Source organism: Diorhabda sublineata, chromosome 1 (assembly GCF_026230105.1).
Source record: "Diorhabda sublineata isolate icDioSubl1.1 chromosome 1, icDioSubl1.1, whole genome shotgun sequence".
In the NCBI taxonomy this organism is placed as follows: domain Eukaryota; kingdom Metazoa; phylum Arthropoda; class Insecta; order Coleoptera; family Chrysomelidae; genus Diorhabda; species Diorhabda sublineata.
Window position 1 is genome coordinate 43859796 of NC_079474.1, and position 15305 is coordinate 43875100.

Genomic DNA, 15305 nt, shown 5'->3' on the forward strand with positions numbered 1-15305 from the left:
TGGTTTTTTTACTGCATTAATAACTGAATAATTTATGGGTTTAAGCATTTGGTTTATTGTTTGTTAAGAATCAGTGCCTCTCGATATTATTGTAAAAATAAACAAACAGTGTGATATAATATTAAACATACTGCAATGATTCTCTTATATATTTATACGATTTCCATTCATGGGGTGAATTAATAGACATCGTCTCTTATATTCGTAATTTATTTAAATACCTCACACTACACTTAACTAATTTATATAATTCACTTATCACTATCACCTAACTAACTTAAACTCTTCGATTACTTTCTATTTCGGTCTGTTCGCTACGACTATTTATTATAAACTATACTAAAACTGCGCTACACAAACTGTTTCTAAATCTTCTTTATTTTAGGTCTCTTCTGTTTCAAAATTAGTTTTTTTAATAATTTTTCAATATTATATATATCCCAATTGATAAGTAAAAAATTCCAGAAAATAAAGAAACACTACAAATAAATAATTAGATCTTCCTAGAAATTATTCAAAATGAACAATATAAATAAACCATCTGCTATAATAAAAACTTATATAAAACAAACATCAAATGGATTCCGCGGTTTATAAAAAGTATGTCAAAGGCGCTACGCGCGATATTGTTTGATCTGTTTGAACCATCGCAACTGATAATTAATTTTGTCCAATTGAACAATTGTAATATATAGATTATCTCGCATTCTTAACTTTGGCGAACTCTATAAAATGATGTTGAAGAAAAAAAAAATTCTCAATTTTTTTTCTTCTTGATCATAATGCTAGGACTTAGTCCTGAGTGTGCATCAATGGTTGCCTAGCTGCAGCTGGGATGATGAAGACTATCTTGTAGGTGGTCGTCCTGGTATTCGGGATGTATTCGGTTTTTCTTCTTTTGCAATTTTTGCCAACAGTTCATCTGTCATTCTGTCCATGTGGTCTCTCCATTCCCTTCGCCGATTTTTTTTATAACACTTCATTATCAAAAAATAATAAACAAAAGTTTTATATGTAATTATTGATTATGCGTCATTTTTACTCTTATAACCGGTACTAGTCCCTTGAAGAAACTTTTGTCTTGTAGTTGGTATTGTGAAGAAGACAATCGATCTTATGTTGGTATGTAAAGAGCTTCACCGGTTCTACCCTCTCAAAAGATGGATCATATTGTTTATAATATTTTATTAATTATTAAACTGTTTATTATGAAAAATATCTTTTCAGCTTGTGCCAATTCGAGCATGACCTATTTAGAAGACGAAGTAGATAGATTAAAAGACGAAAATAGGCAACAACACGAGCAGATTTTGGCATTACAGTCCCAGCTTCAAGACACCGAAAGTAAATTACGTAAGGTAAATTTAACCACCGTTACATTTTCTTTAAAAACACCCCCAAGTATTTGTTGATATTATAATAGTTTATTTATTAGATCTTATCAGAAAATGACGAATTGAGTGGCATTCTCCAAATCACCAAAGATAATCAAGGTAGTTTAGCTGTCGAATTATCAGAATTCAAAGCTCGGTATTATGAAGTCGAAGCATTACTACGTGATGCTCAGGATCAATTAAGGAAACTAAGAAAGAAGCAAATGCCCGGTGCTAGGATTAATATGTTCTCATCTTTAGGACAGAACGCAATTGGACCTTACGATAGCCTTCAGAGCGAACTTGAGATGTCTATACATTCTGAACTAAGCACCGATTCTGGTATATCAAATTCGGATTTAGTGTAAGTACATAATTGTATTGGATGTCTCTCTATTTTTTCCTTATTAAAATTTACACCAAGTGAATGCACCATCAACAAGAAAAGTACAACATTTCATTATGTATGATCAAATATTTCTCAAACCTTTTTGGTAATTCGGAGCAGAGCTATACCAACCATTCTATTTCTTAAAGAAACGTCTATAAAGTATTTAAACCACTATTTTCCTAATTTTATAAATTATAAAAACGATTTTAGGCCACAATACAAGAAAGTATTTGATACGGTGAGATGTGCATCACAGAATTCTCTCAGCGGAAGTGACAGCTTGGGCAGTCTCCATTCTAGTATGGGCGGTTATGTAAGTAATATTGGAAACAATTCAGGACCGAGAATGTCTTCTAGAATGCAAACTGCTACAGATTTAAGAAGATCATCAGGATCAATATATAGTAGCAGTTCTTTAGGATATCCCAGTATAGAGTCTACAGGATATTCAGATACTGATTGTAGTCAAACAGACTCGGATGAAGGATATCCGTAAGTAGAAATAACCTACTTTTCTGATACAATTAATAATATATATATCTTACTACTTTAGAAGTGGACCCCGCAAAGGAATACCTGGAGTACCTGGTGCTACAGAACTAGAAGCCGCTTTGAAGAGATTAACCCCTGGTGAAATTTTGGCGAGGAGAGCAAATCTTCAACATGGACCTACGTATGGGGGGTAAATTTAAAGGACCACCTAATATTTCATCTATTTATAATGTTTATATTTCAGTTATGAAGGTGAGTCGTACCTTCCATTCGGTTGTCGAACTCCAGACAGTTTAATGTCTACTGGCTCCAGTCACTACCATGGTTGGAAGTTACCTGAGAAGCTGCAAATCGTCAAGCCAATGGAAGGGTCGCAAACTTTACATCAATGGTCACAATTGGCACAACCTACCTTCGGCGGCATTCTAGATGAAAGACCTGGTGTAAAAATAAGGTAAACTTGATAATATTTGCCACGTCGACATATTTAATTTTATTTTTTTCTTATTTTCAGAGTTGGTAAAGAACTAGAAGAACTTGGCTTAGAATCATATGCACTCAGTGATTTAGAAGAAGACGAAGAATATACCAATCCCGGGAAGATATTTGATGCATCTGTTCATACATACACTTACACCAATAGCACTATAATGCATCCTGATGATGGTACCACATCAGTAACGCACAGTCAAATGGGAAGTCGCATGGCATCAGTTTGTTCGAGTGTTCAACCATCTCCACCTCAAACTCCAATAGTCAGAAGTAGAAGGAATTCTTGTAGTACTTTCTCCACTACCCTGGGCTTAGCCAAGATGCTTAATGAAAGAGGTAAGTACTTCTTTTTTTATTGATAAATAATTGAAATTATTAACATTGCATTGATATAGGTATCAAAGCAGTGACTCCATCTTGTGTACCAACCCCGAGTGGACCTAATAGTTTTACTCCGACAGCCACTCCACATAACAGTCCTGATAGCAGTCCAATGTCAACAAGACCTGGCTCTCCGGAACCCTATGAGGAACTAAGCCTGCCTCAATTAATTTTAAGCTCAGTTCCAACGTTTCTGAGAGACACCATCGGTGGGGGGGCTAAAAAGAAAGTCCCTCTTCCTAAACATAAGAGAGTTCGAACGGAGAAAAACGAGGTAATGGATCTGAGTGAATGTTGTTTACATTTTTACTTTTGGTAGCAGCTTTTGTGATATTTTTAATTTTTTATTGTGGGTCTGGATTATTTTTTATTTGGGTTGTACTGAGGTATTTAGTTTTAATAATGAACAGCTCTCTGTATAAGTGGTTTTGAAAATAGCTCAAGTTACCAGTTTATGTTTATATAGGCGTTTTTTTTACAAATGAGGAATGCGGGTTTCATATCATAAGAGCGATTGATTATATTTCGGTACATACAAAGACCGAAATAGGTCAATTTTTCACATGTGCTTTTAAACTAATTTTGTATAAAAAAAACAAGTAAAAATAATCATTTGTTGATGTTATTTTTATATGATCCGATATAAATTGTGATTTTGAGGAAAAATCAAATAATTTTAATATAATTTCTATACTCATGATCAGTCGCTCTTATTTTGGACACTATTTTAACGACATGACGATATTTGACCGAAATTAAATAGAATTCTCATTGAGATCCGTTTTTTATTATTTTTTTTTACTTTACAGAAATTGCTTTTTTGCTGTTGTTATTATTTTTTGTATTTGTTTATCTCCTTTATTACTAACTTTCCAATATATTCGTACTTTCTGTGTGGTATTGTTTTGAAAATTTGTTTTTTGCATGAAAATACAAAGTACGCCTTAGATATTCAATTGAGGGGCAATATATTAATTGAAGACCACTTCTGAATTCCCTCAATTTTTTTCTATGGTTTGTTTTTTTCTACACTCTATTCACAATCTAACCATTAACTTTTAAACTAAAACTTTTCTATCTTATGGTAAGATTTTTAATTTATTTTACTAATCAGAATTGTTCATGATCATGAAATTCCAATAAACTCAATATAAATTCAAAAAAGATGCTAAAATAGGAAAATTAACAACAAAAGATACAATCGTTGTATTATTAATAGAAATTGTCGAGTTCCAAAGTTGTTGGTTGGAGAATAATTTTATACATTTCAATGAGGAGACTAATAATGAGCAAAGATTTGTCTTTTACTAGAAAAAAAAAAGAAAGTAACAGAGCAGAGTAATCGAATGTATTAATACTCTTTATTTTTTGTATTGTGTTGGAAGACATAACCTAGTGAAAAAATATGGTATAGAGAAAAAAATAAAAATATTAAATTACTGTAAAATATTGCATCTAATATTCTCAAGGTTAGAAAGTGTCGCCATTATTTCAAGCCATAAAATCATTATTTGTTAGAATCGTGTGGAAAATAAGTAGATAAATGTTTCTTTCTGCACAATTATTTTCAATTTGATAAGTTAAATGCTTTTAAATTGAATTATTTTTCATTTTATCTAATCCTATGCTAAATTACCGTGCTGTTTGATTGGAGGTCATTACATATACTTTTTTGTCCACGTTTTTCTATCGTTCGTTTACTCTTTTATTGCTTCTTATTTTATCTCAGCAGCGTCTTTCTCATTTTCAATCCATATTTATTTAGTCCTCCTGTATAATTTTTACCTGCTATTTTGGATTTGAACATTTTTTTGCATTCTTTTCAGGGACATCAATCATATTAATGTTTCATTTCTTATTCTCTATTTTTTTGTTTTATTTTCCATTTTCCTGAGGAACCTCATTGCTCTTGCATTTATACGGTCTAATTGATATTTATTCAATGTCCATGTCTCACAGCTGTAAAGCATATGTACCAAAGTGCTCCGAGAGCACATGCATCAATATTCCCCTGCCTACTAAAATCGAAATAAATATTTTATCAAAATTAAAGCAATAAGTAATCGAAAAATTTAAGTCTATTAATGACAGATAGGTACTTACCAAATGTCTTAATATAACACAGTTAACACTAAATAAATTAGAAAAATCACATCTGAAAGAAAACTATAAAAATTTTGTTGCGAACATCTGAAACAGGATCTAATGTGCGTGTAGGCTGTGTTTCAATGAATATTGACTGTATCAATGTATCCCATCTCTCCCTAGACCTTACTACTTTTTTTCACAATATCTATTTCTATGTTTTTTAGTAATTCTTTTTTCACGAATAATGATTCTTTCATTGTATTAAACAATATACCCACTTTTCATATTTTTTCATTTATTTCTTGCTCTAGTCTGCCATTACTTTCTATTATTTCTTTTTATCTGTTCAATTTGTTTTCTCTGTATTTGAATATTACGTATTTCATCTTCTCTTGCTATTATCATGCTCTTAGTTTTGTTAGTATTTAATTTCATCTGCATTTTATTCATATTTCCAGATTATGTTATAGATCATCTTCTGATCTCGCTACCAATACCAAATTATCTGCGATTATCAATTCTGTCTTTTTGTTCTGTTTATTTTTTCATCTATTACAATGGTGAAAAGTGAGAGGCTTGTTTAACACCTATCTTTGTGGTAAATTCCATCGGTTCTTCATTATTTGCTCGTACCACATTTTTATACATCGTTTTTCTAATTGTTATTGTATATTGATCTATATAACGGATGTTCAGTATTTTAAATATATCTGCTCTCTTTATTTGATTAAAGGCTTTTTCCAAATCTATAAAAAATAAATGAATTTCCTTATCTTCTATTATAAAGTTCTGACTTTATTATATAATTGTAAATATTAAGTAGTTTGTGCTTTTACCTCTTCTAAAGCCACATGGTGAGTCCTTCGACCTTGTTTCTTATTCTTTTTTGTATTATTCTAGACATTATTTTTATTGGTATGCTTGTTATTGTTATTATTTGATAATTTTTATAATTGTTTTTTGTCACCACTTCAATGTATCTCGTTTATTAATTCTGTTAATTAATCCCCTTTTCGTCCATATTATTCAACATTTCAGCAGCATTTTCCTTGAAGTTGATCTACCGATCTGGTCACTATCACTAGGCTTTCACGCTTTTTTATGACCGTATACATTTATTTAATTAATTATCTCTAAATTATTTTTAATTAACTAAATATTGATTGTGAATTTCCTTTCTTCCTAGTTAAGTAGAGTATTAGAGATATTTCCAATCCAAATAAATCTCTAATATACTCAAATCTATTTTACTTCTTCTAGAAGTCTCTCCAATATTTATCTTTTAATGTTTCTCTTTCTCACTAGTTTATTACCTCACTAAAATGGGCAGTTTCAGTAGAGAACAAATTAAATATCTCCATATATCTAACAGTTCTTAGTATAAAGTTGAAAAGTTTATACAAAGCAGATATCTATGAGAGTGTTGAATTTCAAAGAACAGCTATATTTTTTATAAATATGTTTTATTTTTCTATTTTTTTAAGTTGTTGCCATTTGAAATGTTCAAACACTAAATAAAAAGGTTCAAAGATTCAATGATGTGTTTTATTTCATTCCTTATGCTTCAATTATCATACAATGACTTAATTTGATATTAATATCATGTCTTTGGACTTTGAACTTTATACATAATTATTGGTTTACAGTATAGGTCAAAAGTATCAAATTGTGAAACTATTGAAACAAGCAAATAGATAAAAAAAAAATATTAGTTTATATAGAAAATATTTAATTTATTCACACTCTTAAATATTGACATTAAATCGTCATTATATATACACAATAATTAAAATATTCGACTATCTTTTCAAAAAGTAATTCATGAAAAATTTTTAATGTCTTCCAAAGAAAAACTATAAGTTAACAAAACATTGGAATTGAACATTTTCTACTTAATGCTTCCATAAATATAAATTCGATTCACTGTGAACCAATAGATTTCATATTGTTTTGTAGAGTCTTGTGGGAAAGATAGAAAGAATGGGTATTAATAATCTAATGGCGAATCCCAGCGCGCTGTACGCTCGACCAGCACTCACAAGTCCCATGGCACAATTAACTTGCCTGTTACCCAGTCATGGTAATGAAGATTTACCTTCCAAGGGACAGAAACAACCCAGCCCGCTTTCTACTATATCCGAACCGACAGGTAAAAAATCTTTTTCATAACAATATCTACTCAATTCTTGAATATTTCTTGGACTATTCGGTCGTTTGTAAAATAACTATTGCTACCTAAAGTTTCGCCAATTTGTATGGTTGGCATTTTCAGAAATTTTTTGCTTCTATGACCGTGACACTTGGTCCAAGAAACATTCAAGTAACGGACGACATATCTACACACAATAATAGCATTAGAAGGATTTTAAGTACTCTCTATTTAAATCGATGTGGGATCCTCCTTTTAGCTAATGGTGGTGGTTCCAGAAAATAATTTATTTGGGTTATAACCTCAATTTCCCCGGCAGAAGACTCTTCCTCAGGAAGTGGTATTCGGCCTCAGTTAAAGTATTTAAATAACTGGTACTCAGTTGGGGTGAACAATTAATATTAAATTGGACACCACCAGCTTCTTAACGAACGATGTTGAAACTGAATAATAAATGTGTAAAAGCTGGAAACACCATATGAATTAAATTAATAATAAAAACTAAACAAACTAAGACTATCCCCGGACACGATTATCCAAATTGATATTAATTGCTACGAACAATAAAAGTTTCAGCATCAAATAAGTTGAGCTGAATTTGTTTCTTGTGGTGTACTGGTTGAGTCCTTTGGATGTGGTTGAAACTCCAATTTGGCAGCTGTAGAACTGCGGTAAAAAATAAAATGAGGAGGGAAACGGGAACACAGATAGAAATTACTAGAGAATGAATGAGTAGGTAGAGCAGTTTTGAATAAAAAGGATCTTATCACATATAAATATATATTTTTCTAAAATACAACCAAACAGGAATCTGTTCTATTCTATTTTATATTTATTGAAAAGCAAACAAAATTTGCTTATTATAAAAGGGAATCCATAAAGATAACTGGAATTTTTGTGAGCACAATAAAAAAAGCAAAGAAAAACTTACCAGCGAATATAAAGAATGAAATCACCACAAATTTACTAAAATTTACTTCGATTTAAAGTGTAGATTGGTAGAGGAAGAATTCAGAATATACAGAGTTTGAAGTTTTTTTTATTCTTTCTTCAATAACACCTGTTACATATGCTGTTGAACAAACAAGTGGAGTGGATGATCGTCTGCATTTCTTTATGTAGAATTTCCCAAATCTTTATTGATTTTTCAATTTCATTGATATCTATGTATTATTTATGCATGTAGATAATGAGGTAACTTCATTACATACCATATATTTCTTTCAGTAACATATGTTCAATTTTTCTGATGATTTGAATATTGAGTACAACTGCCTACGGAAATACATAGCTTTCAATTTATAATAGTACCGTTCTCATTCTCATTTAAAATACACTTTTCAGGAATATCTTCACAGCGCAAAGGTAATTTAGGAGTACCTGGTAAACCGGGTAGTGGAGCACTAAATCGTAGATTAGAACAACTTAACGCACGTAAACAACGTCGACAGCAACAGGGAGGGGGTGTTACAAGACCCGATTTAGGAACAGTATCGGTATCTAAACCTGTTGAACAACCTGAACAACATACATCGACATTAGGAACATTAAGTTCATTGCTATTCGGTAGAAAAGGCGGTTTATTCTAAAAATAAGGTAGTCAAAATATAAATCATGTTTCAATACTATTGACGTTATGTAAAATGCCATTTGTTTAATTTCTCTTTATGCATACAAATAAGTCCAATGTTATTACGTTTAACAAGTCAAAAAATTATAAATCTGTTGAAAAAAATACTTTTTCAGTATATAATAATATTGATACCTAGACCGGGAGGGTTTGGACAAGTAATTGTCCGCGATTCCTGCCCTTTGAGTTATTGAAGAAGTATAGAAAGTACTTGTGATTCCTGAAAAAATAGGATTCCATTGACATTTTCCTGGGAAAATGTCCTGCCTCGTTTTTCTGATTCCTACCATGTTTATAGAATGATATTTTACATACCCAAACTTTTTTGCTCGAGGACTTACCTTCCTTGTGGAATTTTTATCGCGACCCACATATTAAATAATAATTAGCCACATATCACTATAATAATTATTATTACTATTTTTAATTATTATCATGAAATTTCTCTTTTGAGGAACAGGTACAAGTGTAAAGAGAAATAAGAAATGATGAAAAAACACTTTTAATTCAGAATCTTGAAATTAAACAAATAAATAATAAAAAAGTGAAAAAAGACTTACGTAATTAATGTGACTTGTGTAGCTGGTGTTTATGAGTTACAAGAGACTCTATGACTGGGTTGAAAGTTAAAACCTTTAAACGCCGATCACTTTCCACACAAAGCCTGTTTCTATATTTATTTTTTAAATATACCCAAGTAGAGAATGCCTTCTCACACAAATATATGTGAGAAACCCCATCAGCTCTTTTAAGGCTATGTTCGAATGAACTAGATATTCCCCCGTGGCCTTTATCCAAAATAGAGTTAACGTCAAGTCCTTAAATGTTTATATCAGAGTAAAATCACAAGATACTTCTGTAAGGGAGTCTTCTTCAAATGCTGAGAGCTCTACTTTGGTCAGGAAATCATTATCAAACGGATTTCTTATCCAGAGAAGCTCATCTTGTATTTTTGGAAAATACCTCCTAAAACAAAAACCATCGTTAAGTATATAAATAACAATTTTTAGGATATTCAAGTTACGTAAATATCAGTTGGAAAAATGGTATTATTCATAAAAAATCTGTACTAATTACCTGAGACTGGTAGCCAATACTCGAGGATGTTCCTTTATTGCTAATCTTGAGTCCATATGTTTCTAAAAAGTTATTGATGAGTGGAAAAACATCAAAAGAACTCTTTTCCACTTGATTGACCCATCTTTCAAATTTTTTAATGTTTGCTTCGATCTTATCTTGCACATAGAACTTGTGGACGTCCTTTTCTTGAAGTATCAAATAAAGAATGTTCAGGTTACTGAAATCGTACCTTAAATATGAAAGTTGTATTGACCAGTTTTCATAATGTAACATTTCCAAAAATTTGGCTATCTATTTGGCCCCATCGTCATTTTTCAACAAAAACATCACGAAGCTCAAACAATCTTGACAGCACTTCATCTCTTGAGAGCCACCGTACTTTACATCAATTCACATATTCTTGGTCTGTTTCGGAAACCTTGAAAACAAATATTTGAAATATACATATTTTATTAGGTATTTTAGGCGTTAAAAAAATTTTGATAATGATAAACAATCGTTCTATAAACGTGGCGGGGAATCGAATTTCGTCGCAAGACACACTTTTGTTTGTTTTTGGAAAATCTCGTTTACCAGGAAATTCGTTCCAATCCCTTCCGGTTTATAATAAAATAGTGTGGCTTGTGGTCACATTATTTACCCAATTGCCTTATGAACTGGGAAAGTTGTGTAGAAAACATTTTTTTTCACTTAACAACTTCATATTATATCATTTAAAAGAATATTTTTATAGGTTTATATTAAAACCATCTTTAGCAATAAAAATTAGTTTTTCAATAAATAATGCAATGTACATTGTAGAAACTAAGACTACAATAACTAATTTTTTCAATTAAACCAACAGGACATTGGCCTACCTTATTCATTATTTATTTTTAAAACTTCATGGACTTACCTTTATATTTTCATGTTGTCACAAGGAATAACTTTCCTTCAAAGTTGATGAATTTATATAATAACGTCTATAGTATTCAAAATTCAATCATAGGTTTAATAGCGAGGTTGAAAATTTTTTAAAATAAAATATTATTAAGTAGACGAGTTAACAGTATTGTTTCGACTTAGTCATGTAATGATTACAGCACAAGTGATTATTATAAACTTCTAAAATCATCTCCTCAAAGATGTGTCCATAGGAAGTTAACTTTTCGTTACTTTTTCCATGTTCCACTTATGAAATCAAATTATTAACTAAACAAAAAGTTGCTGCTTGTTTATTGAAATATTATTTATATTGTTGCAAATTTAAATATCATATTATAATGGTTCAGTTCATTCCTAAATGTTAAATTTTAATTTAACGCTGATGTTACTTGAAATAACAGTAGAAACGATTTGTCAAAGTTAAAACCTTATTGTATAAAATACAAATTTCCATACGTGGTTTTATAAAAATAAAATAGCCTCAAATCTAGAAATTTTAGATTTAGACATCAAAAATTTTATTTAATTTCTTAACTGGTATAAAACCTTTAGTTGAATTGGACACATGTAATTGTATCACTTGCTTCTTAAAATGTCTTAATTACCGAATTAAGTGTGTCTTATTTAAAAATTTTAAGTCATCCAAGCTTTAAAGGCATTAACAAAATACATCGTATTAAATTATTGTCAACAATGTTTACTTTTCTAAAATATTATTTTTTAAAATACTTATTAGCTACAGCATGATATTTTTATTGGAAATTAAAACATTACTTATCTTATTTTGATTCCCATGCAATTTAAACATATGAAGTCAGCAGTTCACTTAGACATTAAACCATCTTTTGGTCAATTAGTTTCCATATATGTTTTAATTTGAAAATCTTATTGAGCAATAAGGCCACAGATCTCCTAAATTTAGATATGATGTCCTTCATAAAATATTTGTATCTTTAAATTTTTTCAATTTCAACGTTTTGGCCCATTTAACTACAGCAGTCCTACTCAGACCCTCACTAGCGAAGAATTTCCGTGTTTTTAATGCCTTCCCTTGCAAAAAAACGAATGAGTAATGGCGGTCAGTACTTTCCATTTCCTCATGGTTGTACCGCACGCGTGAAACGTGCGTTCGCGTTAAAAACTATGCCACACTGTTCGCGACTATAAAAACATACAGGGGCATTATCTACAGCGTTTGTATCGGATTTTACAACTTTTTATACCATTTTGTTCTTTTTTGTTATTTTCAATGAAAAAAAGTATTTGTTGAGTAGTTTGTAGATTTTGGCTATTAACATCTCTTTTTGTAATAATTATTTGTTTATATTAGTGGAATTACCATTAACTATTATCTAGATCGAAAGGATCAAGTTTTTAATGTCATAACATATCAAAAAATCTTCTTTATTTGTTTTTTATACTTTTAACTATTTTTATAGAATAAAAGTGGCTTAATGCGAAACCGATATATTTTATTTATAAAAACCCTTCAATAATACAACAAATTCAGATTGCTTGGAGCCTTGCAATGTAATAAGCCAGTTTTGGAAGTTGTAAGTGGTAAAATATACATTGGTTAGGTTAGTCCTTAACTTCCCTAAATTTTGGATTAAGTCACTTTTGTTCAGAGCATGAGAAATACTGAATAAAACTTGAATACATTGATGCACATCTCGCCGCATATGGTCCTTCAAGCCGGATATTTTGTATTGAATATTTTTTATTCCATATAAAAAACAAAATCTAAATTTTTTTATCATTATTTGTGTTATTTCAAAACATTCACTGACTTCATTGCATCATTACATATAATCTTTTGAATGGCATGTGTTTAAAGATTTTCATGATATATTAAAGTATCCGCGCTTTTCCTTCTTCTGTTTTGATTTGATCGAGGTGATTGTATAATTGTACTTAATAGAACGCCATATAAACTTTATATATTTCAGACTTTGATGTAGCACAAAATATATTTTATAAATTTGATTTTTGGATACCTTTCTATTTGGTGCTGTTTTAAATGCTAAGTTATAGTTGTAATTCTTAGGGGTCTATTCTGTACCTTTTAACCATTGGTTAAAAATAACCAATGGTTATATTTAAATGTTGTGTATAACCATTGTTTGTATTCTATCATCAAAACTTTAGTTGTATATGTAAGCAACAGCGGGTATAGTGTTGGTTATAGTATTATTTATATCGACAAGATGTAAGGATATAAAATAATTTAACTACATTTTCAAGGATTTTGTAACGTTGTCAAACTTGTGCCTAACTTCGTTACGTAAATATAACCGTATCGTTAAAAATGAAAAATTAACCAGATAGTTAAAACTGAACAATACAGAATACTCAACCGGTTTAATTTCTATATCGATGTTATTAAAAATAAATTGATAACCTAATGGTTACAAATAACCGAAAAGTTACAGAATAGACCCCATAATGTAAATAATATTTTATGTATATAGTCATGATAGCAATCCCGAAACTATTGAAAATTATTTGAATGTAGATTATTACACCTATAAAGTGCCAAATGTTAATTGACACAAATCTCTTACAGCAATTAATTTCAATTTACTTTTCATTATTAAGCAATAATTGTGGATTTGTGTCATGCAGTAGCCCAGTACTAATCTAAATGTGAAACTATTTGTTCATGAAAAACTCCACTTCAATAAAAATCTAATCAAAAAGTATGAAAATAACAAAGGAAAAAGTTCTTTCTTCATTTAAATCTACTTTTAAATAGGTTGATAGTTTTGGATACTCTTTATATTATATAATGCATTTCGTCCTTTATCTATTTGTAATCTATAGTGAAATAATCTCTTTCAAGTATTAGGTGGTTGGATTTAATTTGAAATATTTTTGAAATTTAATGTGTTAATATCGAAATTGTATTCACAAACATTATCGTGCTGTTTGTCTTCTACTGTGATGTCAAAAATATTTCAATACATATGTTTAAAAAAAGTGATATACCGGGACTTGTCATACGGTTTAGGAAAAGTATAATAAATGATGTATAAAGTATTTATTTTGATTAGTTATTAAGATAAATAAGTTTTCCAGTGGTACTATTATGTATATATATATATATATATATATATATATATATATATATATATATATATATATATATATTGCTTCAATATTGTTTTAGTCATTATAAAATCAACCCATGGATTTGTTGCAAAGTTTAAATAAATCATACAAAATTGGTGGTTTTTCTTTATTGTCTTTCCCAATTTACTTAATCACAATCACATACACAACATATTTAGAAAATGTGTGCTAAATGATTTTTTGATATTGACTAAGGCGCCGTGAAGCGTCGGTTACTTCAGTTTTGCTGTGGTAGTTGCAAAGTGTACTTACTATATGATCAAAGTTTTAGTATAAATCACATGCGCGAACTTCTAAACGCGTTTTTCTTGAAACACCATTTTTTTAAACAGTGACCTCGATATTTCAGAAACTACTGGACCGATCTTGTTCAAATATATAAGTTGTTGTAAGCCAGCGATTAAATTAGGGTTATCATGATTGCTTGAATAGTTTTTTTCTATGTGCAAAAATCTGGAGAAAAATGAGTAAAAAAGAAAATGTAATTTTGAAAAGTGTATAAAAAAGTCAATTTTTGTAATTTATTCTAGTTTAATAGCTAATCTTAAATAGAAGATTAAAATGCCGATTGGTTTTTTGATAAGCAGAACAACTGCAATCTTGGTCACCGTCAAGCACCTCTTTGTTAATGTCTTCCTGTCGGCCACTATAACTTTTATTCTATTATATAATTTGACTACAAACAAAATTGTAAAGCTTATTTAAATGTTAATAAAGATTACACAAAACAATGATATTGATTATTTCAATGGTTTGCCCTTGAAAAAATTATTCATCACAATCACATCACTCACCATCAAAATAACTTATGAAATTACTAATTCCAACTGTTATTGACTTGCTATATATTCTTTTGCCTTTAACTTATCCTTTGCCTATATGATTCCACAGTTACAGAACAACAAAATATGGAGTTGCTCTGAAGAATATTCTAGGATTCACTATAGGAGCAGCACTTGACAGAAAGTAGATATTATTTTATAAAAAAATTAAATTTTGATGAAGAAAGTTAATTTTTAAAATGAATAATTGAACCACATTGTGTTACGATACAAAATGTTCTTAAGTTGAAGTTATCAAAACCCTTGGTGGTATTTCTACTGAACGCACTGTCTACTAATAACTCCGCTATTTTTACAAATTTTTATCAAACTTCTGCATATATTATGTAAG

The 15305-nt window shown here is 30.0% G+C and overlaps 1 protein-coding gene across 2 annotated transcripts in view; it reads left to right on the forward strand.

The window, feature by feature from the left end:
* LOC130450868 (trafficking kinesin-binding protein milt) overlaps positions 1 to 13775 on the forward strand; it is a 75608-nt gene extending 61833 nt beyond the window's left edge. For both annotated transcript variants that reach the window (XM_056789557.1, XM_056789547.1), the window contains exons 7-15: positions 1228 to 1358; positions 1436 to 1737; positions 1975 to 2256; positions 2318 to 2446; positions 2501 to 2710; positions 2771 to 3084; positions 3144 to 3403; positions 7174 to 7366; positions 8711 to 13775. In XM_056789557.1, coding sequence (XP_056645535.1) covers positions 1228 to 1358; positions 1436 to 1737; positions 1975 to 2256; positions 2318 to 2446; positions 2501 to 2710; positions 2771 to 3084; positions 3144 to 3403; positions 7174 to 7366; positions 8711 to 8955 — 2066 coding nt within the window. In that variant the 3' untranslated portion in view covers positions 8956 to 13775. The remainder of the gene's footprint in view (positions 1 to 1227; positions 1359 to 1435; positions 1738 to 1974; positions 2257 to 2317; positions 2447 to 2500; positions 2711 to 2770; positions 3085 to 3143; positions 3404 to 7173; positions 7367 to 8710) is intronic.
* The last annotated feature ends 1530 nt before the right edge of the window (positions 13776 to 15305 follow it).